Source organism: Mauremys reevesii, linkage group 26, assembly GCF_016161935.1.
Source record: "Mauremys reevesii isolate NIE-2019 linkage group 26, ASM1616193v1, whole genome shotgun sequence".
NCBI lineage: Eukaryota > Metazoa > Chordata > Testudines > Geoemydidae > Mauremys > Mauremys reevesii.
The window spans coordinates 13,184,584-13,210,871 of record NC_052648.1 but is presented as its reverse complement, the minus strand read 5'-3'; the positions used below and the strand labels follow the sequence as shown (position 1 = coordinate 13,210,871).

At 54.0% G+C, this 26,288-nt stretch overlaps 1 protein-coding gene across 3 annotated transcripts in view; it reads left to right on the top strand.

Annotated features, from left to right (window-relative positions):
• The first annotated feature begins 407 nt into the window (after positions 1-407).
• MATK (megakaryocyte-associated tyrosine kinase) overlaps positions 408-26,288 on the top strand; it is a 32,066-nt gene continuing 6,185 nt past the window's right edge. The window contains exons 1-9 of one of the 3 annotated variants that reach the window (XM_039516168.1): positions 408-441; positions 822-908; positions 18,181-18,259; positions 19,180-19,293; positions 19,891-20,006; positions 21,569-21,788; positions 23,604-23,697; positions 23,983-24,048; positions 24,523-24,622. In XM_039516168.1, the coding sequence (XP_039372102.1) occupies positions 18,251-18,259; positions 19,180-19,293; positions 19,891-20,006; positions 21,569-21,788; positions 23,604-23,697; positions 23,983-24,048; positions 24,523-24,622 (719 nt within the window). In that variant the 5' untranslated portion in view covers positions 408-441; positions 822-908; positions 18,181-18,250. Of the gene's footprint in view, positions 442-552; positions 909-17,730; positions 17,847-18,180; positions 18,260-19,179; positions 19,294-19,890; positions 20,007-21,568; positions 21,789-23,603; positions 23,698-23,982; positions 24,049-24,522; positions 24,623-26,288 lie in introns of those variants that run through there. The other 2 variants (XM_039516170.1, XM_039516169.1) reach the window with 2 other exon arrangements.

The following is a 26,288-nucleotide window of genomic DNA, read 5'->3' as shown; positions in this document are numbered from 1 at the left end:
GGCAGAGCCCAGGGCTGGGGCAGCAGGGTGTGTGTGGGTGGGGGGACACTGGTGGAGGGGAATGGGGAGCCCAGAGCTCGTGCAGCACAGGGTGTGTGGGTGGGGAGAGCCCAGGGCTGGGGTGGGGGGCAGCCAAATTTTATTTTGCTTGGGGCGGCAAAAAACCTAGAGCCGGCCCTGTACCCAGCGCCGGGGCTGGGGCTAGAACGGGTCACCCACCCAGCACCGGGGCTGGAGCCAGAACAGGTCACCCAGCACCGGGGCTGGGGCCAGAACAGGTGACCTAGCACCGGGGCTGGGGCTAGAACTCAAGAATCCTGTGGTCTAACCACACTTCCCTTTGAAAACATTGAAAATCTCCCCTGCCACTCACTAGTTCTCGCTTTGTCGCCTGCTGCGCACACTGGCTGGGCAGGCTGTGTGGGCACCACCGCCAGTAAGGTAGTGGGGGAGCAATCACTGACTCTCTGCTTCTATCAGCTGATCGTTAGTTTGCTTTGGGTGTCATAAGCGCCTGTGTGGTTTCAAATCAGGCAGCTGTGGATGTTCCTCTCCCTGGTGGGGATGTGGACTTGGGCTGCAAGGGGGCAAAGGTCACTTCAGGGTAAAGCGTCATCAAGGAATGACTCCTCTCTGGTTAAAATGGGCTGCATAGAAAGCAGGCACTAGGACCTCCAGGGCACTGCCTCCGCAGCCCAGACCAGAAGAGAAATCAGGAAATAAAGTTGAGGCGAGTTTCTCGGAGTGGGTCTTTCGGTGAATGCTGTTGCGCGGGAGGTAAAGCTCTGCTCCGCCATTTGAACTGGGAATTTATTCTCCAGGAATCTTGGGACTCACGTCTGGGCTTGGCTGCAAGCAAACCTGCAACAACTTGGATGCCAAGGGCTTTGCATGGGTGCTGCAGGGAGGTAAGTACAAAGGTCTGGCTGAAGCAATAGCTGTGGCTGGGTAACATGTTTCCTTTCTCGCCTCAAGGAGGACAGACATGAAGAGAAAAGTGCATGTAACGTTCAAGGTGCTGCACTCAGTGGGATAAAGAGCAAAGCACCAGTGTGGCTGGGTACGTGTAAGTGGTGCGGGGGGCGTGTGTGCAACACAGCCAGTTCCTGCAACCTGTCAACCCAGGTGCCAGCTCTTCTGCTGCTGGGCATGCGACTCTGGGGGCCTTTAGCTCTGCAGAAGGGGCTGCTCTTTGCCCTGGCGCTTAGAGCAGTACAAACCAGCCTGGCTTTTCTGTATGTGGGGCAATTTTCCAATGCACTTGTGACAGTGGGAAGGGAGGGCGGGATCATGAGGCTTGGCCCAAGAAGTGAAACCTACAGTATGTTTCAATATCTCATGGAGCCTGCCAGAGACTCTCAGTTCCACAGGCTACAGCAATCAAAACCAGCTAAAATGGGATGGAACAGTTCAGGGACTGGTGAAGGATTTCCCCATTACCCCAGGTCAGACTGGGCGTGACAGTGAGGAGCATCTGAAGAGGGTTAGAATCTGGATGGTTCTCCTTCAAATATTTGTCCATGCGGATTCCACTTCTGGGATGCAGGAGTCCCAGCTGAACAAAACATCTCAAAGAACCACACTTACTGTCAGGCCTTTCCCACTGCTCGGGAATGGCAGGGGAACAAAATGACCAATTTTAACCCTCCCAATAAGCTGGGCATTGACTTCTGTGAATGAGCTTGATAGACCAGGCATTTGCATCATCAAAACTGGCACCGTTTGGCAGTGAACCCGTCTCTCAGCCTAGCACTGGCTGCTTCGAGCCCGGCTCACAAGATGCATTGGCTGGGTTGGGTGGGGAAAGTTGTCCTCCAATTTGTTCTTCGGTACTTTGGATTCCCAGGGCTGATCAGCAGCCAACTTTCCCCAGCACGCTGTCACCTGCAAACGTGTGCTGCACAAGGGGCTCTGATACGGCGGATACAGCTGCTGCTGGGCATCTGTAGTACCTATGTCATGGAGCCTTAGGAGCAGGGAATGGAGAAGACCTGTAAGGCCAGCTACTCTACCCCCTGCTGGTGCAAGACTAAGCCCTAAGCCAGAGCTTCTCTCCTTTGGTATCTAGGAGCCAGTCCAGCCACCACTGTCAGCTCCCCGTGTGTAACGCTTCAGCACTTTCTAAATGCTGGAGCAAGAGCTGCTGTTCAGCTTCTCTGCCTGCTGCCTCTGGTTCAGCAGAGCAACATTCAGCACTCAACTCTCCACGTACCTCCTCCAGGAAAGCATCTGAACAGAAGAGGGGGAAGGGATAGTGGGATCAATAGCCAGGTCCCATCAGACAGACTGTTTTGGTAGATGTGGTGTGCCTCATGGGTGGTTTGTGTAGGCTTGGTTCCTGCCACATCTTCATTCATCACTCGTGTCCAGGGGTGAAAGTAACTTAAAGGACTTACTGGTACGCAGTGCAGCAGGGATCCTTGGCAAGGTGTGGGGGCATCTCTGGGCCCCTGGAAGGGGTGGGGCCTTGAGTGGAAGGGGCGGGGTCTTGGGCAGAAGTGGCAGGGCTGGGGTCAGACTCCCCCAGCCAGCCCTTCAGGGCTGCCCGGCCTGTGCTGCCTGGTGCTCTGGCAGTGATTTAAAGGGCCTGGGGGAAGCTGCCCCTTTTGCCCCCATCCCCATCAGCGGCCCTGCCGGTATGGTCGGCTGTGTACTGGCGGCCACTTTCTTACTGGTACGCCGTACAGGACCATACCGGCTTACTTTCACCTCTGCTTGTGACTGTGGTAACTGGCTCCTTTCCTTGACCCTGACTCTGGTTTGATTTGATTTTAGTGGGGAGGGTGAATGAAAAAAACAATTGACTTGCTCGTTCCTGAAGGCCTGTGAATATAAGAACATCAGAAGAACATAAGAACTGCCATATTGGGTCAGATCAATGGTCCATCTAGCCCAGTATCCTGTCTTCTGCCAGTGGCTGGTGCCAGGTGCTTCAGAGGAAATGAACAGAACAGGGTCATTAACAGGTGATCCAACTGCAGTCATCCAGTCCCAGCTTCTGGCAGTCAGAATCTGAGGGACATGGGATTGCATCTCTGACCACCTTGATGGACCTATTCTCCAGGAATTTATCTTTTTTGAACCCAGCTATACTTTTGGCCTCCACAACATCCTCTGACAATGAGTTCCACAGATTGACTGTGTGTTGTGTGAAGAAATACTTCCTTGTGTTTGTTTTAAACCGGCTGCCTATTAATTTCATTGGGTGACCCCTAGTTCTTGTGTAATGAGAAGGGATAAATAACACGTCCTTATCTACTTTCTCCACACCAGTCATGATTTTATAGACCTCAATCATATCCCCTCTTAGTCGTCTCTTTTCCAGGATGACCAGTCCCAGTCTTATTAATTTCTCCTCATACGGAAGCTGTTCCATCCCCCCAATCATTTTTGTTGCCCTTGTCTGTACTTTTCCAATTCTAATATATCTTTTTTTGAGATGGGGCAACCAGAACTGCACACAGTGTTCAAGATGTGGCTGTAACAATGGATTTATATAGAGGCATTATGATATTTTCTGTCTTATCTATTCCTTTCCTAATGATTCCCAACATTGTTATCTTTTTGACTGCACATTGAGCAGATGTTTTCATGAGAACTATCCATGATGACTCCAAGATCTTTCTTGAGTGGTAACAGCTAATTTAGACCCCATCATGTTTTCCAGTGTGCATTACTTTGCATTTATCAATACAGAATTTCATCTGCCATTTTGTTGTCCATTCACCTGGTTTGGTGAGATCCCTTTGTAGCTCTTCGCAGTCAGTTTTGGACTTAACTATCTTGAGTAATTTTGTATCATCTGCAAACTTTGCTCCCTCACTGTTTACTGCTTTTTCCAGATCATTTATTAATATGTTGAACAGCACTGGTCCCAGTACAGCTCTTTGGGGGACCCAACTATCTATCTTTATAAACCAACCTTTATTCCTAACCTTTGTTTCCAATCTTTGAACCAGTTACCGATCTATCAGAGGACCTTCCCTCTTATCCCAATATAGCTTACTTTGCTTAAGAGCATTTGGTGAGGGGCCTTGTCAAAGGCTTTCTGAAAGACCAAGTACATGATATTCACTGGATCACCCTTGTCCACATGTTTATTGACCCCCTCAGAGAATTCTAATAGATTGGTGAGGCATGATTTCCCTTTGCAAAAGCCATATTGATTCTTCCCCAACATGTTGAATTCATCTATGTGTCTGGTAATTCTGTTCTTTACTACAGTTTCAACCAATTGTGAAAGAAAATGTAGATTCAAATGAAGTAAAAATCTTAAGCGAATCCACATGTTCCATAGAATCTCTATGGATAGAAATTTCAAGCTCTAATAAAAATATAACATTAGGGATCTATTATCGACCACCTGACCAGGACAGTAATAATGATGATGAAATGCTAAGGGAAATAAGAGAGGCTATCAAAATGAAGAACCCAATAATAGTGGAGGATTTCAATTATCCCCATATTGACTGGGAACATTTCACTTCAGGACGAAATGCAGAGATAAAATTTCTCGATACTTTAAATGACTGCTTCATGGAGCAGCTGGTACGGGAACCCACAAGGGGAGAGGCAACTCTAGATTTAATCCTGAGTGGCGTGCAGGAGCTGGTCCAAGCGATAACTATAGCAGGACTGCTTGGAAATAGTGACCATAATACAATAGCATTCAACATCCCTGAGGTGGAAGAACACCTCAACAGCCCAACACTGTGGCATTTAATTTCAAAAGGGGGAACTATACAAAAATGAGGGGGTTAGTTAAACAGAAGTTAAAAGGTACAGTGACTAAAGTGAAATCCCTGCAAGCTGCATGGGCCCTTTTTAAAGACACCATAATAGAGGCCCAACTTCAATGTATACCCCAAATTAAGAAACACAGTAAAAGAATAAAAAAGAGTCACCATGGCTTAACAACAATGTAAAGGAAGCAGTGAGAGATAAAAAGACTTCCTTTAAAAAGTGGAAGTCAAATCCTAGTGAGGCAAATAGAAAGGAGCACAAACACTGCCAACTTAAGTGCAAGAGTGTAATAAGAAAAGCCAAAGAGGAGTTTGAAGAACGGCTAGCCACAAACTCCAAAGGTAATAACAAAATGTTTTTTAAGTACATCAGAAGCAGGCAGCCTGCTAAACAACCAGTGGGGCCCCTTGACGATCAAAATACAAAAGGAGCGCTTAAAGATGATAAAGTAATTGCGGAGAAACTAAATGGATTCTTTGCTTCAGTCTTCACGGCTGAGGATGTTAGGGAGATTCCCAAACCTGAGCTGGCTTTTGTAGCTCACAAATCTGAGGAACTATCACAGATTGAAGTGTCACTAGAGGAGGTTTTGGAATTAATTGATAAACTCAACATTAACAAGTCACCGGGACCAGATGGCATTCACCCAAGAGTTCTGAAAGAACTCAAATGTGAAGTTGCAGAACTATTAACTAAGGTTTGTAACCTGTCCTATAAATCGGCTTCGGTACCCAATGACTGGAAGTTAGCTAATGTAACGCCAATATTTAAAAAGGGCTCTAGAGGTGATCCCGGCAATTACAGACCGGTAAGTCTAACGTCGGTACCGGGCAAATTAGTTGAAACAATAATTAAGAATAAAATTGTCAGACACATAGAAAAACATAAACTGTTGAGCAATAGTCAACATAGTTTCTGTAAAGGGAAATCGTGTCTTACTAATCTATTAGAGTTCTTTGAAGGGGTCAACAAACATGTGGACAAGGGGGATCCGGTGGACATAGTGTACTTAGATTTCCAGAAAGCCTTTGACAAGGTCCCTCACCAAAGGCTCTTACGTAAATTAAGCTGTCATGGGATAAAAGGGAAGGTCCTTTCATGGACTGAGAACTGGTTAAAGGACAGGGAACAAAGGGTAGGAATTAATGGTAAATTCTCAGAATGGAGAGGGGTAACTAGTGGTGTTCCCCAAGGGTCAGTCCTAGGACCAATCCTATTCAATTTATTCATAAATGATATGGAGAAAGGGGTAAACACTGAGGTGGCAAAGTTTGCAGATGATACTAAACTACTCAAGATAGTTAAGACCAAAGCAGATTGTGAAGAACTTCAAAAAGATCTCACAAAACTAAGTGACTGGGCAACAAAATGGCAAATGAAATTTAATGTGGATAAATGTAAAGTAATGCACATTGGAAAAAATAACCCCAACTATATATACAATATGATGGGGGCTAATTTAGCTACAACGAGTCAGGAAAAAGATCTTGGAGTCATCGTGGATAGTTCTCTGAAGATGTCCACGCAGTGTGCAGAGGCGGTCAAAAAAGCAAACAGAATGTTAGGAATCATTAAAAAGGGGATAGAGAATAAGACGGAGAATATATTATTGCCCTTATATAAATCAATGGTACGCCCACATCTCGAATGCTGTGTACAGATGTGGTCTCCTCACCTCAAAAAAGATATTCTAGCACTAGAAAAGGTTCAGAAAAGGGCAACTAAAATGATTAGGGGTTTGGAGAGGGTCCCATATGAGGAAAGATTAAAGAGGCTAGGACTCTTCAGCTTGGAAAAGAGAAGACTAAGGGGGGATATGATAGAGGTATATAAAATCATGAGTGATGTTGAGAAAGTGGATAAGGAAAAGTTATTTACTTATTCCCATAATACAAGAACTAGGGGTCACCAAATGAAATTAATAGGCAGCAGGTTTAAAACAAATAAAAGGAAGTTCTTCTTCACACAGCGCACAGTCAACTTGTGGAACTCCTTACCTGAGGATGTTGTGAAGGCTAGGACTATAACAATGTTTAAAAGGGAACTGGATAAATTCATGGTGGCTAAGTCCATTAATGGCTATTAGCCAGGATGGGTAAGAATGGTGTCCCTAGCCTCTGTTTGTCAGAGGATGGAGATGGATGGCAGGAGAGAGATCACTTGATCATTGCCTGTTAGGTTCACTCCCTCTGGGGCACCTGGCATTGGCCACTGTCGGTAGACAGATACTGGGCTAGATGGACCTTTGGTCTGACCTGGTACGGCCGTTCTTATGTTCTTATGTAATTTGCCTGGTACTGAAGTTAGGCTTACCAGCCTGTAATTGCCAGGATCGCCTCTGGAGCCTTTTTTAAAAATTGGTGCCACGTTAGCTATCCTCCAGTCATCTAGTACAGAAGCTGATTTAAGTGATAGGTTACACACCACAGTTAGTAGTTTTGCAATTTCATATGTGAGTTCCTTTAGATCTCTTGGGTGATACCACCTGGGCCTGGTGACTTATTACTGTTCAATTTGTATCTACCTCAGTTCTTCCACATCCCATCTAGGATCTGAGCATGTCCTAGCACCTGGGGGAGGCACAGAGATATAGGGACAGATCCTCAGAAGTATTTAGGCACTTAACTGTGATTGAAATCATCTGGAATTAGGTACCTAAGTGCCTGTGAGGATCTGGGCATAAGTGACATGCTCAAGTCACCCAGAGTGTCTGTAGCAGAACCAGGCATTGAACCCAGATCTCCTGGGTCCCACCCTGTGCTTTAATCACACAACCATCCTTCCCTCCCAGGGAGCAGATGGCTTGGGAGGGGGGCATGCTGTGGATGGGAAAACCCCCAGGGAAGCCAGGCAGCACACGGGGAGTGATTGGGCAGCAGCCCTGAAGTGGCATATGTCACAGACTCCAACTTTCTTGTGTCCTGGTGGGTGCTCCACTCCGAGGCCTGCCCCCCACTCTGTCCCTTCCCCCAGGGCTCCACCCTAACCCTGCTCCACCCCCACACCTGAGGCCCGACCCTGCCTCTTCCTGCTGCTCCACCCCTCCCCCCAGGACCTCCTGCCCACCAAACAGCTGATCGGGGTGGCTGGTGGGTGCTGAGCACCCATGGAGTCAGTAAGCTCTGCTGTGGGAGCACGTGGCTGTGTTTGGTTCACTCTTTGCCTCCCAGCACTGGATGGATTGGTCTCTGCTGCCCTGCCTTTGCTTGGGTCCTGGGGTGCTTTGGAAACAGCCACTGTCTGTTACCTCACCTGCCCGCTCCTCTTTGCAGCAGTGGTGACGGGTGTTACCGGCTTGGCAGGCCCTGCTGCCTTCTGACTGAGCAGTGCGAGGCCCCTAGGCCAGAGAGCCATGTGGGCTCCAGGGAAGCCGGGGCATTTGGCAAGCACAGTTGTCCATGAAGATATTAGAGACGCTGTCTCAAAGTGAAGCTCCGCTACATACCTAGGAACCGTCCGTTTCCTCTCATTCCCAGTAGCCCGCCAGGCCGCAGTTCTCCTTAAGGCAGGTGCTGCTGGAGGGAAGGAGGGATGGTTGATGCCATTGTGGGTTACTGAGCTTTTCCCCTCTCCCTCTCACTGCCCGAGCTGTGCACTAGCCAGAGGCTATTAGCAGCCGCCGGCTGGCTCAGTGGCTGAGGTGAAATGAGTTCGGGTCTATCTCAGGCCCTTCCCAGGGGCCACATGCCCAAATCCTCCCCTGCCCACGGGACTGCTCTTAGCAGCCTCAGCAGAAGAGCCAAGGGGGAACTTTCTGTCTCTGCTCCCTGCCCTTCTGTTCCTGGGGCTCATCCAGCCTGGGATTGCTTCATGCTGAAGTGGATGTAAAACGGGACTTGACTCAGTGTCGACTCGCACTGTCAGAGCTGCAGTGGTTAATTTGTGCCAGGGCTGAGCCCCGGCACCTCTGGGCCTGGCAGTTCAGAGCCCCGGCGCCTCTGGGCCTGGCAGTTCAGAGCCCCGGCACCTCTGGGCCTGGCAGTTCAGAGCCCCGGCACCTCTGGGCCTGGCAGTTCAGAGCCCCGGCACCTCTGGGCCTGGCAGTTCAGAGCCCCGGCACCTCTGGGCTGCCACGTCAGTTATGAATATCAAAAAATTGCTTGACACCTGGCACCTCTTTCCTTACAAATTAAGCCCTGCCTGATTGGCACTGTGGCTGCTGGTCAGTGACAGGCCTGCTCTGGACTCGGGGAAATGGTGCATTTTAACACGTTACAATGCCAGTAAAAACAAGGCAGATGATGGTTTCAGGCTGTGTGAGCTGATCAAGATACAACCTGGGCTCCCGTCTCAGATTTACCAGCTAACGTGTTTCAATTACAGCTGCCTAGTCTTCACTAGCACTTTAGCACCCGGGAGCCAACATGGGTTAAAGTTTCACTTTCCTCCTTGCCTGAGTGCGACCCACGTGTCTTAGATCTTGTTAGTTAACGTGTTTGAAAGCAAGTGCTGCTTTTCCACTGCGGCTGGTCCCTCTGCCAGGGCTCGGGTAGACTGGTGCAGCAGGGAGAAGCTGGCCCTGCTGTCGTTCATGCTGTCCCGGCTCTGGGGAGGAATGGGGATTCCCTCTCCACGTCCACCCACCTGGCGCTTTTCACAGGAACTTAAATGGACTAAAATTACTACGGAACAGATGGTAGCAGCAAAGACACCCACACTGTTTCTAGGTCAAATGTTGCCTCTGAAATGAACAAATCGCCACCTGGTGCTTATTTTTAGCCTTGAAAGATCTGCAGTCATCTCTTCCTGTTGCTTTTCATTTTATAGCAGGCAACAAGGAACTGTTAGTAGGGTCTGGTGCAATAAAGATTCCGATCCTTGAGATTACAAAGAAAACCCACTCTGTTCTGCCACTCGCGATGCCCAGAACTGACTGTGACTCACCCCCCCGAAAGAGGAAGAGGATGGGCTGCTATCACCTCATCTGCAGGAACATTTCTTTAAACAAACTAAAAAAGACCTCCGGCTTGCTCAGCTGCTATTTTTATCTCCTACCCCCCTGCAGCTCAGATGTGGGGATGGTCACTGCAGGAGACCCATAGCCTGGCCTCCTGGAAATGAAAAAGGGGTGGTGCCAGTGTAGGGAAATCAGGACCTCATTGCTGCGTCCTGCGCAGAATTGCTGCTGCAGCTGCTGCACCCCCTTCCAGATGTGCAGTGCTGCGTTGGGTTTGTACACACCCTGGGACGTTTTATAGGTGACCTGCAAAGGGGAGAAGAAACTAGGAATGTGTTCCCCACCCTGCCTTTTTTGCTTCTTTATAAAGCAGATCTGAAGGGGGGAGGGGGATGTGCCCTTTAAGGACTCGCTTTTAGTATAGCAATATCAGAACTGTCTCCCCTGTATGTGCTGGAGGTCTCTTTGGAGAGCTCCAAGAGGAAATGGAGCACATTCTCAGTCCATCATTAGAACGGAGGTGGAGAGCACTGAACCTCAGGCATTTGGATTTGATCAGCGCCAACAGAAACAAAACGTGAGAACAAAAATCACTTCCCCCCTCAGTCCATCAGGACATTTTGCTTCTTTGGAGTCTGTCAATTCTCCAGTCATCCATCGAGTCTTCTAGAAAAAAAAGGGCTCTGAATTTCTAACTTGAAAAGCTTTCGGCCCTTCTTTACAGGGCAGACAGAGATAATCAGGGCACAAACCCAGTGTTCCCAGCACCCATGACTGACTCAAGTCTCACAATATTTAGTTTTATTCTTAAAGACCCAGATCCTGGAGTTGTGAATATATGGGAATCTCGGCTTTCTTTTTTCAAAAAAAGTAAGTTCCTAGCTCTTATGGCTGTGGAGAAAAGCTTGAAAACATGAAGCGAGTGTGAGTGAAAGGCTCAGAAACCAGAAGGTGAAGGGCAAGAACTTCCAACATATTATTTTTTAAAATTTCATGATTCTGGATATTTCTCTGCTTTGGTGGGGGGCTGGGCCCATTGCAGTCCTGTCCTGCTGCTGCAGATGGACCCCTGCCAGGGTGGGGTTGGCAGTGCTCTCCAGACCCGTGGGTGTTGGAGTTAACAGCCCATTGAAATGCATGAGGCAGTTCCTCCCTCTCAGCATGATGGTCTCAGGCTGTCAGCAGCCATCACTGCATCATGGCCTGAGTGTTTTGCATCCGACGAAGTGGGTATTCACCCACGAAAGCTCATGCTCTAAAATGTCTGTTAGTCTATAAGGTGCCACAGGATTCTTTGCTGCTTTTATAGATCCAGACTAACACGGCTACCCCTCTGATACTTAATCTTTTAAATCTTTTCTTCACTGCTCTGAGGGCTCGAAACTTACTTGTTTAAAGCTGACATTCTGATGTAATCACATGACTTCAGGAGCTGGAGCCATAGGTGCTGGCCTAGTGCCTTAATCCAGTCCTGTTTATGGTAGAATAAATCTTGAATAACTACATGAAAGTCAAGGGAGTTACTTTGGGTTTACAAACAGGATATTTCTGTAGACAGATCCAATGGCTGGAAGATGAAGCTAGACAAATTCAGGTTAGAAATAAGGTGCAAACTTTTAACAGTGAGGCTGATTTACCATTGGAACAACTTGCCAGGGTATGTGGTGGAGTCTTAAAATCAAAACTGGCTGTGTTTTTCTAAAGATACACTCTAGCCCAACTACAAGATAAGGGCTGGATACTGGATGCACCAGGGGCCATTCTCTGGTCTGTGTTATACAGGAGGTCAAGTGATAATAATGGTCACTTCTAGATTTCCTAGGCTGAGAGGAGCAGCCTGTGAGGCCAGGCTGACCTTAGACGAAGGAACAGGTCCTCAAGGAATCATGGAACAGGTCCTCAAGGAATCAATCCTGAACCACTTAAAGGAGGGGAAAGTGATCAGGAACAGTCAGCATGGATTCACCAAGGGCAAGTCATGCCTGACTAACCTAATTGCCTTCTATGACGAGATAACCGGCTCTGTGGATGAGGGGAAAGCAGTGGATGTGCTATTTCTGGACTTTAGCAAAGCTTTTGATATAGTCTCCCACAGTATTCTTGCTAGCAAGTTAAAGAAGTCTGGGCTGGATGAATGGACGGTAAGGTGGATAGAAAACTGGCTAGATGGTCGGGCTCAACGGGTAGTGATCAATGGTTCCATGTCTAGTTGGCAGCCTGTATCAAGTGGAGTGCCCCAAGGGTCGGTGCTGGGGCCGGTTTTATTCAATATCTTCATTAACGATCTGGAGGATGGTGTGGACTGCACCCTTAGCAAGTTTGCAGATGACACTAAACTGGGAGGAGTGGTTGATATGCTGGAGGGTAGGGATAGGATACAGAGGGACCTAGACAAATTAGAGGATTGGGCCAAAAGAAATATGATGAGGTTCAACAAGGACAAGTGCAGAGTCCTGCACTTAGGACGGAAGAATCCCATGCACTGCTACAGACTAGGGACCGAATGGCTGGGCAGCAGTTCTGCAGAAAAGGACCTAGGGATTACGGTGGACGAAAAGCTGGATATGAGTCAACAGTGTGCCCTTGTTGCCAAGAAGGCTAACGGCATTTTGGGCTGTATACGTAGGGGCTTTGCCAGCAGATCGAGGGACGTGATTGTTCCCCTCTATTTGACATTGGTGAGGCCTCATCTGGAGTACTGTGTCCAGTTTTGGGCCCCACACTACAAGAAGGATGTGGATAAATTGGAGAGAGTCCAGCGGAGGGCAACAAAAATGATTAGGGGGCTGGAGCACATGACTTATGAGGAGAGGCTGAGGGAACTGGGATTGTTTAGTCTGCAGAAGAGAAGAATGAGGGGGGATTTGATAGCTGCTTTCAACTACCTCAAAGGGGGTTCCAAAGAGGATGGATCTAGACTGTTCTCAGTGGTAGAAGATGACAGAACAAGGAGTAATGGTCTCAAGTTGCAGAGGGGGAGGTTTAGGCTGGATATTAGAAAAACTTTTTCACTAGGAGGGTGGTGAAGCACTGGAATGGGTTCCCTAGGGAGGTGGTGGAATCTCCTTCCTTAGAGGTTTTTATGGTCAGGCTTGACAAAGCCCTGGCTGGGATGATTTAGTTGGGTTTGGTCCTGCTTTGAGCAGGGGGTGGGACTAGATGACCTCCTGAGGTCCCTTCCAACCCTGAGATTCTATGATTCTAAGGAGGGTGTCAGCACCGCCCACGCTGACTTCCCCACTCTGCCCTAGTTCAGAGAAACAGCTGTTATCGAGTCCTGACTCATTTTCTCTGTAGTGTAGTTCTGTGACGGGGTGATGTCTCTTGCCCAGTGGCGATTTCCTCTTCTTTGAGCAGCAGGATCTTAGCTCATCTTGCAGCTACACGTTGAGCCTGGATGATCCCATTTAAAAAGAAATGACCTGCCAAAGCCGGTGTCTGGGTGGGGTGTGAGTGTTCAGGCAAACGGTGCATCCAGCTGCCTATGACATGGGCCCAGCAAGGGCAGTTGGTTCCAGCATCTTGTGACAGTTCTGCCTGACCCACTCTCAGATGCAGGGCTCCTCACTGGCCCAGTCAGCCAGGAGTCCGGCTTGCATCCAACCACAAATCCAAGGTGCTTTTCTCTCTCTTGTGAGAGAGGCTCTAGTGTTATCCTCAGAGCTGGGAGAGGCCATCCACCAAAGCACAAGAAAAAAGACCAGCAAACCCCAGTTTAGGTCCCCAGCATTCAAGTCCAGCTGCCTGAAGCTTCCAGTGTTTAAACTCTGTCTCCACTCAACCTCCCCAGCTATTTTTCTCTGTTTTTAGCCTGCTCTGGTTGGCCCTACACTATTTCCTTTAATCAGCCTCATCTGGCCTGCCGGGGTTAAATTAGGGCAATTATTGCCTTTCTCTGCTGCTCTCTTGGTCATTATGGTAACTCCACACAGCAGCAGACCAGGTGATGTTCCAGCCTTCCCTGCTGGCACTGCCAATTGCCCCCAATGGTGCCTGCCTGTGCTGCCGCCAGATGATGAGCTAGAAATTGGTCCATAGTAGTGTTTAGCTGCATTGAAATGACTGGGAGAGCTTTGGAAAGGGACCGAGGGAAACTGTTCAATAGAGACTTAACTGCCAAATTAGTACCCTGATGTATTCTTTATATTTCCACAGAGTCCAGATGCCCCAGCCAAGATCAATGTGGCATTGTTAGACGTCACATGTTTGCTTATTAAGAGACAGTCCCTGCCCCCCTGAAGTTACAGTCTAAATAGACAATTATCTCCATTGCACAAATGAGAAATCAGGGGTAAGTGACTTTCCCAAGGTCAAAAAGGGCATCTGTGGCAGAGCCAGGAGTTGACCCCCCAGAGCTCCTGAGTCCTGCTTAGTACCCTAGTCACAAGGCCAACTTGCCTTTTAAAGAGGGAACGCTGCTGTGGAGGAAATATGAGACTCGAGAGCACTGGCCTCATGGCACTGCTGTACTCTCTAAGGCAGGATTTAACTGTGGCCAACAGTGGTGAAAGGCCAGTGGCCACAGCCCAGTGCACTGTGGCACCCTCTCTCCTGCTCACTGGAGAGTGTGACAGTGTTATTTACCCCTGCCCATCCCACAAGAGCCAGGGGTCCCCCAGTGAAATGTACAGGCAGCAGGTTTAAAACAGACCTAGGGAAGTTCTGTGTTACTCAATGCACAGTCAACCTGGAGAACTCATCACCAGGGGATGTTGTGAAGGCCAAAGGTGTAACTCAGTTTAAAAAAGAATTAGAAAGCTTTGGAGATAAGTCCATCAATGGCTATTAGCCACGCTGGTCAGGGCCGCAATCCCATGCTCTGGGTGTCCATAGCCTCTGACTGCCAGAAGCTGGGACTGGATGATGGGACGGATCACTTGAAATTGCCTGTTCCGTTCATTCCCCCAGAAGCACCTGGCACTGGCTGCTGTCAGAGCCAAGGTATGGGGTTAGCTGGCCCATTGGTCTGGCCCACCATTGCTGTTCTTATGACATCCTGGAACTGGGAGTCAGGAGTCCTGGGTTCTCTTCCCATCTCTGTTCCTGCCTGGCCACAGGACACTGCTGGTGCAGAGTGAGGTGAGCGTGTTGGGCCCTTCTGTAAGGAGAAGACAGGGCCCAGTCGGAGTGGTCAGCTGTCTGAGCATGGCTTCTCCTGAGATCTGTCCCAGCTCAGCCAGTGACAGCACCTGCTACATTAGACAAGTCCCCAACTGTGCCTTAGTTTTCCCATCTGCAAAATGGGGACAATACTTACTCATCCCCCTAAAGCAGATGGCAGAGTCTACCATAATCCCCTTGCTGGTTCTCAGGTGCATTCCCAGTGGGGGAGTTTGTATCTGTCTGGCGTCGATCACACAGATTCTTGACAAGCAATCTGTACCGATGGCCCCGATTCTACAGCCATCACCTTGGGAGCTGGGTTACCAGCTTTGCAGCATTCCGCGGGTTCAGCTCTGCTCTTTTTAGACTTCACTTGTTGGCAGCCAGGCAACCTAAATGCTCATGCCCCTGGCTGACCAGAGAAGGTGTAATTGCAGCTTCAGGGGTGTGAAGCAGAAAGTTGCTTGTGAAACCACATTTTCCGCTCTGGGGCCTCCCACTTCTCAGGGTCCTAGAGCCCGGGCTCCAGGCTGAGCCCAGAGCAGTGAAACAGCCCCTCAGCCCAATCCCTGCAAGCCTGAGTTGTCTGGCTGGTCCAGCCGCAGGTGTCTGGTTGCTCTGTAGACATACCCATAGGTCCCTCTATGACTGCACTGCTGACAGCTCGCAGCGAAGCCCTGAGTGCCTGGCTGCAGCCAGTTACAGACGGAAAAGGTTTCTTGAAAGAAAAAAAACCAACTGCTCGTTCTGGGAGGTGGGTTTCTAGGGATGGTCTGAGCTGGGAAGGGGACGTGTAAGAGATGTGCAAGGGGCTCCACACCCTCCTGCCATGCACAGAACTGACCCGCCCAGAAACGAGAAAAGGGAAAGAGTGCGAGAGCCCAGCTGGGGGCAGGGCCCAGCAGCTCGGGGGCCACTTCTGTTTTTCCTCCTAAGTTCCTAAATGTTCATGTGACCCCCACCCCCACATACACCCACATACAGGGCTGGACTGTTGGTGGGTTTTCTTTATCTCCTTCCTCTGAAGCCTCAGGGATGGCCAGGGCTGGGCCAGGTCACCGGACGGGGAGGGCCAGGGCTGGGCCAGGTCACTGGATGGGGAGGGGCAGGGCTGGGCCAGGTCACCGGATGGGAAGGGCCAGGGCTGGGCCGGGTCACTGGATGGGGAGGGGCAGGGCTCTGAGGTGGCACTGGATGGGGTGGGGCAGGGCTCTGAGGTGGCACTGGATGGGGAGGGGTAGGGCTGGGCCAGGTCACTGGATGGGGAGGGGTAGGGCTGGGCCAGGTCACTGGATGGGGAGGGGCAGGGCTCTGACGTGGCACTGGATGGGGAGGGGCAGGGCTCTGAGGTGACACTGGAGCGGGGGCAGAGCTCTGAGGTGGCACTGGATGAGGAGGAGCAGGGCTCTGAGGAGGCACTGGATGGGGAGGGGTAGGGCTCTGAGGTGGCACTGGATGGGGAGGGGGAGGGCTCTGAGGTGACATTGGAGGGAGGGCAGGGCTCTGAGGTGACATTGGAGGGAGGGCAGGGCTCTGAGGTGGCACTGGATGAGGAGGAGCAGGGCTCTGAGATGGCACTGGATGGGGAGGGGCAGGACTCTGAGGTGGCACAGGATGAGGAGGGGCAGGGCTCTGAGGTGGCACTGAAAGGGGGAGGGGCAGGGCTGGGCCAGGTCACTGGATGGGGAGGGGCAGGGCTCTGAGGTGGCACTGAAAGGGGGAGGGGCAGGGCTGGGCCAGGTCACTGGATGGGGAGGGGCAGGGCTGGTCTGGGTCACTGGATGGGAAGGGGCAGGGCTCTGAGGTGGCGCTGAAAGGGGGAGGGGCAGGGCTGGGCCGGGTCACTGGATGGGGAGGGGCAGGGCTCTGAGGTGGCACTGGAAGGGGGAGGGGCAGGGCTCTGAGGTGGCACTGAAAGGGGGAGGGGCAGGGCTGGGCCAGGTCACTGGATGGGGAGGGGCAGGGCTGGGCTGGGTCACTGGATGGGAAGGGGCAGGGCTCTGAGGTGGCGCTGAAAGGGGGAGGGGCAGGGCTGGGCCAGGTCACTGGATGGGGAGGGGCAGGGCTGGGCTGGGTCACTGGATGGGGAGGGGCAGGGCTCTGAGGTGGCACTGGATGTTCTCTCTAGCTAGGTGCTTGGCTGGCTGGCCCTTGCTCCCATGCCCAGGGACTAACCCATCACCCAGTGTGGGTCAGGAAGGGATTTTGCCCCAGGCCAGGCTGGCGGTGACCGGGGGGGGGAGGGCGGTTTGCCTGCCTCTGCAGCGTGGGGGCGCGGGTCACTTGCCAGGTTCTCTGGGTCTCTCTCACTCATTTCCCTGCCATTGCAGGGTCTCGGGCACTGGGGCCCCTTGGCCCCTCCTTGCTGTGTCTGTGGCACAGGCCGGTCTAGTTTCCTGTGGGCTGTAATACCTTGGTCTCATTTCGGTTGTTGGATCAGTGTGCGGGGGCTGGATTTGGGGAAGGGGGCTGTGATCTCCAGGAAGTCAGGCTGGATGGCCTGGGGGTCCCTTCTGCCTTTAAACTCTAGGACCTAGTGGTTGGAGCAGGGCAGGGGAGTCCTGGCTCTAGGAAAGCATGTGATCTAGTGGGGACAGCAGAGGGCCCAGGGGGTCAGGACTTCTGGGTCCTAGTCTTGGTTCTGCCACTGACTTGCTGGGTGGCCTTGGGCAAGACAGCTCGGGGGTGGGGGCGCGGGGGCTTCTCCCAAGTGCTCCCATCTGGCCTCAGGGAGAAGCCGCCCAGTGCCCTCAGTGGGAGCAGAGATGGGCTGGAGCCGAGCGCCTGAGAATCTCGCCTTTCTATTGTTTCCATCTGCAAAGCCGGGATGCTGCCGTCTTGGGGAGGCGCAGGAGGGGCTGGGGGTAATGGAGGGATGATTGGGGCGTGTTTGGACGCTGTCAGCGGGAAGGAGCTGTAGAGGGGCCAGGTCTTGGTGTGAAAGGACCTTGTGTGATGGTGGCTGGACAGTTCACCAGGCTCGTGTTAGGCCATGTGATCATTAGTCACAAAGATCAGCATCGTGCTACAACCTTACCCAGGCCACCTGGTGTTGGGTCAGACGCTGGCTCCACCATAAACACCTTCAGCTCAGACCCGCCAGGTGTGAACACACCCATTCACACTGACACTCATGGGCAGTTGTGGTGCTGAGAGGGGAAAATGCCTTTCTAATAATAACAGTGACATGTAATCCCCCATGTCTACACCTCGAAGGATCCCAAAGCTCTTCACAACTGCACAACACATAGTGGGAATCAGTTCACCCCAGTCTAAAGGCAGCTGCTTCTGGGGTGGAGCGCAGCAGCTGTTCTAATGTTTGCTTGACAGTTTCTCTTTGAACAAGAAAACCCCAACAGAGTGGAGGCAGGGTTGGCCCCTGCAGTCCTTCCTTCTCTGCAGCCCAGAGACCAATGGCCGTTTCTGTCTCCTCCCAGGTGATTGCTGCATTTCCTCAGAGACAGGATTCCCCGGAGCAGCTGTAGATGCGCTGATGAGCCAGGCAGCATGTCAACAGTAAGTGGTGCAGGCTGCTCCAGCCCTCGCAGGGCCCCTGGCGGCACAAAACCCCAGGAGCGTGGCTGACTTTCACTGTCCTGGAGGGCTGGATTTTCAGAACCGGGTGCTTGTAGTGTGCACGAGCCCATGCACATGGGCAGCATGCGGGCACCACAGCCTGGGGAACACAGACACACGGGGGGCAGATTGTGCAGGCACCACTGGTCAAGAAGGGGTCACTGAATGTGACAGCCCAAGGTGAAATCCCGCTAACTCCCTCCCCCTGCACTCGCAGGTCTCCCCTCCTCTCCTTCACCCACTCACCACCCTTGGGCTGGGCTGTGCCCTGGGACCATCTCCAAATGCATGGGGGGCCTAGCGCCTCCATTTCTCCTTTATGGAACCCCCTGTGCCAGGGTCTGACCCATTAGCTCGAGCTCCGAGGCATAAACCAGCCGCTATCTGCCTAGGGCCAGCAAGGAAGAGCCTTCCACCCTGGGCAGATAATTGTCCCGTTGTCCCTTAATGGGGCTATGCGCCCCTTCTCCTGCAGCAGCTGGCACTGGGGGAGATGATCCCATCTGGCATGACACTGCTTGTCTTCCTAGCTAACCTACAGCGCCTGCACGCCCCTCTGCCATTGCCTAGTTGGCACCTGTTTGCCTGGCAATACCTGGCATTGTGTCATACCCGCTCGGCCCTTTGATCAGCTGTGGGGCACCCCATACCCCTTGCAGCTCGGGTGGGGAGTGCCCCAAAGTCACAGCGCGGAGGTGCCCGTCTCGCCCTTGCAGTCCTGCATGGGGTTCAGCCAGTCCCTAGAGCGTGCCCCTTATACCTACCTGGAGGGGCGGCAGTCTCGTGTCTAGCTGCCGGGGGAGCAGGGGGGAGCCCTGGCTTGTTGCCAGCTGCCCTCATGCCACCCCCTGTTGCCACAGAAACGCTGGTTGCCGGGGACGCAGTGCATCACCAAGCACGACCACACCAAGCCCAAAGCCCGCGAGCTCGCCTTCCGCAAGGGCGACATCGTCACCATCGTCGAGGTCTGCCAGGTGAGCCGGGTGGCGCAGGGCACAGGACACGAGCCCAGAGGGCAGGCCGGCTGGCTCCAGCCTGTCGCACGAGCACTGGGGGAGGGGCTGCTCCCGAGGGCAAACCACCCTGAAGGGGACCCGCAGAAGGGGCAGCGGCGGCTTGCCCACGTGCTCCTGGCAATGGGGCAAAAGTCCCCCGCCTCCCTCTAGGGGTCTCTGTGGGGCAGAGACCCCCTTTCCTTAGCCGTGTGTGTGGAGTGCCTGACCCAGCCGCACGGGCCCCAAGGAGCTGCTGTAACACTGCTCCATGGAGCATAGGTATAGAGCCGGCAGGGTCAGACTCTGATTTAGCCTAGGACGGCAGGATCCCACCTGGCACCACCCCACCGTCCGTACCCGCCCCCCCGAACTCGCCCCTCCCCCACACCGCTCCCTTCCCAACTCCCCCCCCCCCATCACAGCAGCAATGAGAACCTGCCAGTGGAGGGAGTCGGGGGGTGAGGATTGCTGGGGGTGGGCTAGTGGAGTTGTCTCCAGATGCCCCTTCCCCTGGGGAGTAAGACTCTTCCCCCCAAAGTGCCAATGGCATCAAGATCCCACCACATTCCCCTGCAGCAGAAAGGCTGGTACCAAGCAAAACACAACGACACCGGCGAGGAGGGGCTGCTCTCGGCCAGCTCGGTGCGGGAGCGCGAAGCCATCCGCGTCGACCCCAAGCTCAGCCTGATGCCGTGAGTACAGCCGAGCCCCCTGGCAGCGCCAGCACTGTGGCATGGGGTGCGCTCGCGTTATGAAGGAGACCGATTTCCTTCCCACTTTTGGCTGGGGTCAGCAGGTTCTACTGGTGCTGGCACCCACAGCCACCCAGAGCACCTGGGAGTTAACACCAGGCCCGGGCCACGGGCCTTGCCATGGCTCAGGCCACGTCTAGGAAGTGGGGGAGACCGGGTCATTTTACAGCTTTACTGGCTGATGTAGGAGTAAATAGAATCTCAGGCTTCAGGCCGCATGCTGGTCACTGCAGGGGTCAGGAAGGGGATATTCCCCGTTCTATAGTCAGCTGCGTGGGTGCTTTTTGCCCTTCTCCCAAAGCATCAAGGATTGGCCCTAGCCACAGGCTGGATGTCTGGCTACGTGGGCCTCCCCTGGAGTGCCCCCCCCACCAGACTGGAGTGAGCAGGGGTCAGCCCTGCTCTGGCTGGGAGAGGGGCCAGATGGGTAGTGACCTTCTCCTGGGGCTATTGGTCTCTAGCGTGGCACTCAGAGGCGGTGGGTAGGTGGGCGGTTGGCTGGATGTAGTGCAGGAGCAGCTCACCCTCTGGCCCCCTCCCCGCTCTCCCCGGGATGGGAGGGAGCTCTGGAGGGGCAGGGGGGGTCTCCACCGTACTGCTCGTGTGTGGAGCTGGGGCCGGTTCCCTAGTGCATGTAGCGTGTTTCCTCTCAGGCGCCCTCAGGAGGAGTGGTAGATACGCTGGAGGGTAGGGATAGGATACAGAGGGACCTAGACAAATTAGAGGACTGGGCCAAAAGAAATCTGATGAGGTTCAACAAGGACAAGTGCAGAGTCCTGCACTTAGGACGGAAGAATCCCATGCACTGTTACAGACTAGGGACCGAGTGGCTAGGAAGCAGTTCTGCAGAAAAGGACCTAGGGGTTACAGTGGACGAGAAGCTGGATATGAGTCAACAGTGTGCCCTTGTTGCCAAGAAGGCTAACGGCATTTTGGGCTGTATACGTAGGGGCATTGCCAGCAGATCAAGGGACGTGATCGTTCCCCTCTATTCGACATTGGTGAGGCCTCATCTGGAGTACTGTGTCCAGTTTTGGGCCCCACACTACAAGAAGGATGTGGACAAATTGGAAAGAGTCCAGCAGAGGGCAACAAAAATGATTAGGGGGCTGGAGCACATGGACTTATGAAGAGAGGCTGAGGGAACTGGGATTGTTTAGTCTGCAGAAGAGAAGAATGAGGATCGATCTAGACTGTTCTCAGTGGTGGCAGATGACAGAACAAGGAGCAATGGTCTCAAGTTGCAGTGGGGGAGGTTTAGGTTGGATATTAGGAAAAACTTTTTCAGTAGGAGGGTGGTGAAGCACTGGAATGGGTTCCCTAGGGAGGTGGTGGAATCTCCTTCCTTAGAGGTTTTTAAGGTCAGGCTTGACAAAGCCCTGGCTGGGATGATTTAGTTGGGGTTGGTCCTGCTTTGAGCAGGGGGTTGGACTAGATACCTCCTGAGGTCCCTTCCAACCCTGATATTCTATGATTCTATGATTCTTCTCCTTGTCCCCCAGCTGGTTCCATGGGAAGATCTCTGGTGGGGAGGCCGTGCAGGCGCTCCAGCCCCCTGAGGACGGGCTCTTCCTTGTGCGGGAGTCCATCCGGCACCCTGGGGACTACGTGCTGTGCGTCAGCTTCGGCAAGGAGGTCATCCACTACCGCGTCATTTACCAGGAGAACCGGCTGAGCATCGATGCCTCCAGCTGCTTCTACAACCTCATTGACATGATCGAGGTCAGTGGGACGCCTACCCAGGGTCCCAGCCCCTTGTGGCAACTGGCGCAGGCACAGCTTCCTGGAGCCACTGGGCAAAGAAACTAGCCAGAGAAAAAGCATCAGGCCCAAGAGCACCTGGGCTCAGCTCTGGGGCTGCCTAAGAATCTAGACAAGCAGGTGCTCCATCCCCGGGAGTGCGGGGAGGGGGCGGGGGGCGAGCTGCTCCTGCACTGCGTCCAGCCACTCGCCCACCTTCCCCCCCACCCTCTGAGACCAACAGCCAGGGGCGGCTCCAGACCCCAGCACGCCAAGCGTGTGCTTAGGGCGGCACGCCACGGGGGGCGCTCTGCCAGTCCCCGGGAGGGCGGCAGGTGGCTCCGGCGGACCTCCCACAGGCGTCCCTGCGGAGGGTCCGCTGGTTCCGTGGCTTCGGTGGAGCATCCGCAGGGTCGCCTGTGAGAGGTCCACCGGAGCCGCGGGACCAGTGGACCCTACGCAGGCACGCCTGCGGGAGGTCCACCGGAGCCGCGGGACCAGCGACCGGCAGAGCACCCCCCGCGGCGTGCCGCCGTGCTTGGGGCGGCGAGATCGCTAGAGCCACCCCTGCCAACAGCCCCGGGAGAAGGTCACTGCCCAGCTGTCCACCCCCCGCCCCAATCTTCTCAGTGCTCTGTTCCCAACCTGCACGGCTGCTGTCAGCCAAAACCGCACGATCTAAATATAGAGCCTCTGCTGAAACCCAGCGGAAGGAAGTGGAGTTTGCTATTTCTTAACAGTCATCCTTAGGCCTTCTGCATCACCTCCCAGCCCAGGGCTGCTGACACCCGAATCTGGGGAATGGACCCTGCCGGGCGAAGCAGGGATGTATTTTTATCCCTACCTAACAGGCAGAGAAACTGAGATGGGGAAAAGCAGCAGAGAGTTCTGTGGCACCTGCATCCGACGAAGTGGGTATTCACCCCCGAAAGCTCATGCTCCAGTACGTCTGTTAATCTATAAGGTGCCACAGGACTCTTTGCTGCTTTTACAGATCCAGACTAACACGGCTACCCCTCTGACACTTGAGACCGGGAGGTGGCCTACTCCTGGTTGCACAGTGAATCAGCCACAGAGTTGGAACTAGCCCTCAGGAGTCCCATGTGCCGATCCTGAGCCCTCCCAGGGGCCTGGGAGATGGACCTCGGGGGTCGGTTCATTTTGCCTATGCCGAGCCCCACCAGGTGGCAGATCTCCATTGACAGATGGGCACATTCACTGACTTGCCCAAGAGCACTAGTGGCTGAGCCAGCAATCAAACCCAGGTCTCCTGCAGCCTTGGCCAAGGCCCTGTTGGCCAGGCCAGGCCAGTCTTCCTGCTCTGGGTTAGAGGGTTTGGTAGGGCCTTGGCCTGGGAAGGTGGCAGTGTATTCCCAGCGGGGGCGGGGCTAGGAGAGGAGCTGTCCTGGCTGTTACAGTGCCCCCTACTGGTCACTTCGTGATGAGTTCGTCCCAGCTCCCTTTGACCGTCACTGGGGTCTGCCGCGCGTGCGCACGCACACACAGAGTCTCAGCAACGCCCCCTGCAGGGAATGGGAGGGAGCAGCCCAGACACCCTCTCCCCCACTCCGGCACAGTAAGCCGCTCCAGCTCCATTGCAGAGTGGGGAGGGTGGCACAATCCTAGGGTGGTGTGGGACACGCTGGGCTGCCAGTCCTGCTCTCTCTGGCGGGTCTCAGCACCTGCTCCCAGGTAGGGCCGGCATAACGCTGGGCTGTAGGGTGCAGCAGGCTTACTGGGCAGCAGCTGTGAGCCTGAGTAACTCGTCTGTCTGTCTGTCTGTCTGTCTGTCTGCAGCACTATATGAAGGACCAGGGAGCCATCTGCACCAAGCTGGTAAAACCCAAACCAAAGGCTGGGCTGAAGTCTGCTGAGGAGGAGCTGGCCAAGGGTATGAGGGACCTGTCTGCGGACTGCAGGGGTGGGGGGTGAAGGGGGATGGGGACACTAGGACAAGTGGCCGGGACTTTGGGGGGAAGGTAAAATCCCCAGGGTCCAACGTTCTCGAGCGACGGAGCTCGGAGCTCTGGCCAAGGAAGCCCATTGCCAGGGCTGAGCTGGGTGGAGCTTATGGGGTGTGAAACTCGCACTCAGCTCACGGAGGGGCCTCGATCGGGTCATGGAGGGAAGACCCAGCCCTGCCCCTTGTAACTAGCCAGTCTCCTCTCGCCTGCAGCTGGCTGGTTACTGAAACTGCAGCACCTCACACTGGGAGACAAGATTGGGGAAGGAGAATTCGGAGGTGAGCACTCGGAGCGGTCCAGGGAGGGGGTGGATCCGGAGGTGGCCTGAGGCCCCGCCCACCCAGTGCACGGCTTGAGCTCTGGGGAGCAGGCTGGGTGGGCAGCCCTGGAGGCTGAGTCGCTCTGTACAGCCGGGCAGCGCTGGGCACACCCCCTTGCTCCCATCAGCAGCCCCGGGGGAGCCATGGGGGCTAAGCTGGGAGGGCCTCGCGGCTGGGCTGGACGGGGGGGATAGTTATCATGGGGACGTGCATACCAGGCCCCTAGGAGCCACCCCATGATGGACCCCGCAGGCTCACTCCCAGGCTGGACTCGCCCTTGGAGTCGCCCCCCCCCTTTCCCTTCACCTCCTCCAGATGTGGATGGGCTACTCAGCTGTGCCCCCCCTACCCCAGACCCCGCTTCCCTTTCCCCCTCGCCAGGCTGGGGCCGCCATCTTGGCACCTGACCACCCTCTCTCCCCACCCCCGCAGCCGTCCTGCAGGGAGAGTACATGGGGCAGAAAGTGGCCGTGAAGAACATCAAGTGCGACGTCACCGCCCAGGCCTTTCTCGCTGAGACGGCTGCCATGACGTAAGTGAGCCAGGAGGCTGGGCGGGCGCGCTGCAGGGTTCCCCCGCGGGCAGGGAGCAGGGGATGACCGAGCATGCAGGGATCCTGCCGGGGGCTGTGTGCGGGAGATGGAGAGCAGGCCGACAGGACAGACTTGTGCTGGTAGAGCTGCGTTGCGCGGGGTGCGATCTCTGAGCCCCAGGGCTAAGCTGCTGTACCAGGAGAGCTTATCTAACGTGGGGTGGGCGGGGGGGGGGGGAGGCTGGAGTCAGCGACGCTGACGAAAGCGCGGTTTGGCCAGCGTGACCGGCATCCGCACTAGGCGCGCTTTGCTGGGCTAGCACCATGGCTCTGAACCTTTCCAGGCTACTGTGCCCCTCTCCGGAGCCCGAGGCCCGAGCCCCGTCTCCCAGGGCTGAAGCATGTCACTTAGTTTTGTGGGGCCCCCTGTGATGTGAGGCCCCAGGCAACTGCCCTGTTGGCCACACCCTAACACTGGCCCTGCACTTTCAACCCCCCTAAAGCTGTCCCGCGACCCCCTGGGGGTCCTGATGCCCAGGTTGAGAAACACTGATCTAGACGAGCGGCAAAGAGTCCTGTGGCACCTTATAGACTAACAGATGTATTGGAGCATGAGCTTTCGTGGGTGAATCCCCACTTCGTGGGATGCATCCAAAGCTCATGCTCCAATACGTCTGTTAGTCTATAAGGTGCCACAGGACCCTGCCGCTTTTACAGATCCAGACTAACACGGCTCCCCCTCTGACACTGATCTAGATGAGTCCACACACACCCCTGGAAGACCTCTGTGTACCCCAGGGGTACACGTACCCCTGGTTGAGAACCCCTGGGCTAGCAAGCCTAGTGAAGAGCTGGCGTCCCTCAGGGACCAGGAGCTGTGTGTGTTTGTGAGAGAGACTGTGTGTTTTCATAATGAACCTCAGTAAGAACAACTAATCATTTACAGTGACTGTGATTTCAATATTAATCATTTATCATTCTGACTCCTTCTTAGCATTATATTGTGGTGGCCTCCATCCAGCCAGAGCCCCCCAGTGCGAGGGCACTGGACAAACACGTAGTGAGGGACAGCCCCTGCCCCGAAGAGAAAACTTGCTAGAGAAATTCAGGCTGGCAATAAGACACGCCCTCTGAACAGCGGGGTTAGCGCAGCCCTGGAATAACTTGCCAAGGATGTGGCAGACTCTCCATCTCCTGCAGTCTTTAAATCTAGACTGGATGTGTCTTTCCAGCTCAGCCACAAGTTATGGGCTGGACGCAGGACTGTCTGGGCGAGGCTCCCCGGCCAGTGCTCTAATCGGAGCTGTCCCTTCTGGCCGTAGGGTCTGTGACTGTAGGATGGGGTTCCCAGGGGTCCGGTTTGCGACTGGAACGCCTGGCTGAAAAGGGTCCCTGACGGCTCCGGTCGGCACCACCGACTGGGCTGTTAAAAGTCCAGTCAGCAGCGCAGCAGGGGCCCAGGGCTAAGGCAGGCTTCCTACTTGCCCTGGCTCCACGCTGCTCTTGGAAGCAGCCACCAGGTCCCTGCAGCCCCTAGGTGCTGGGGTAGCCAGGGAGGCTCCATTGCCCCACCTTGAGTATCGGCTCCACAGCTCTCATTGGCTGGAAAGGCAGAGCGCACTGAGCAGTGCCGCCTGACCGCCCATGTGCCTAAAGGCCGCAGGGA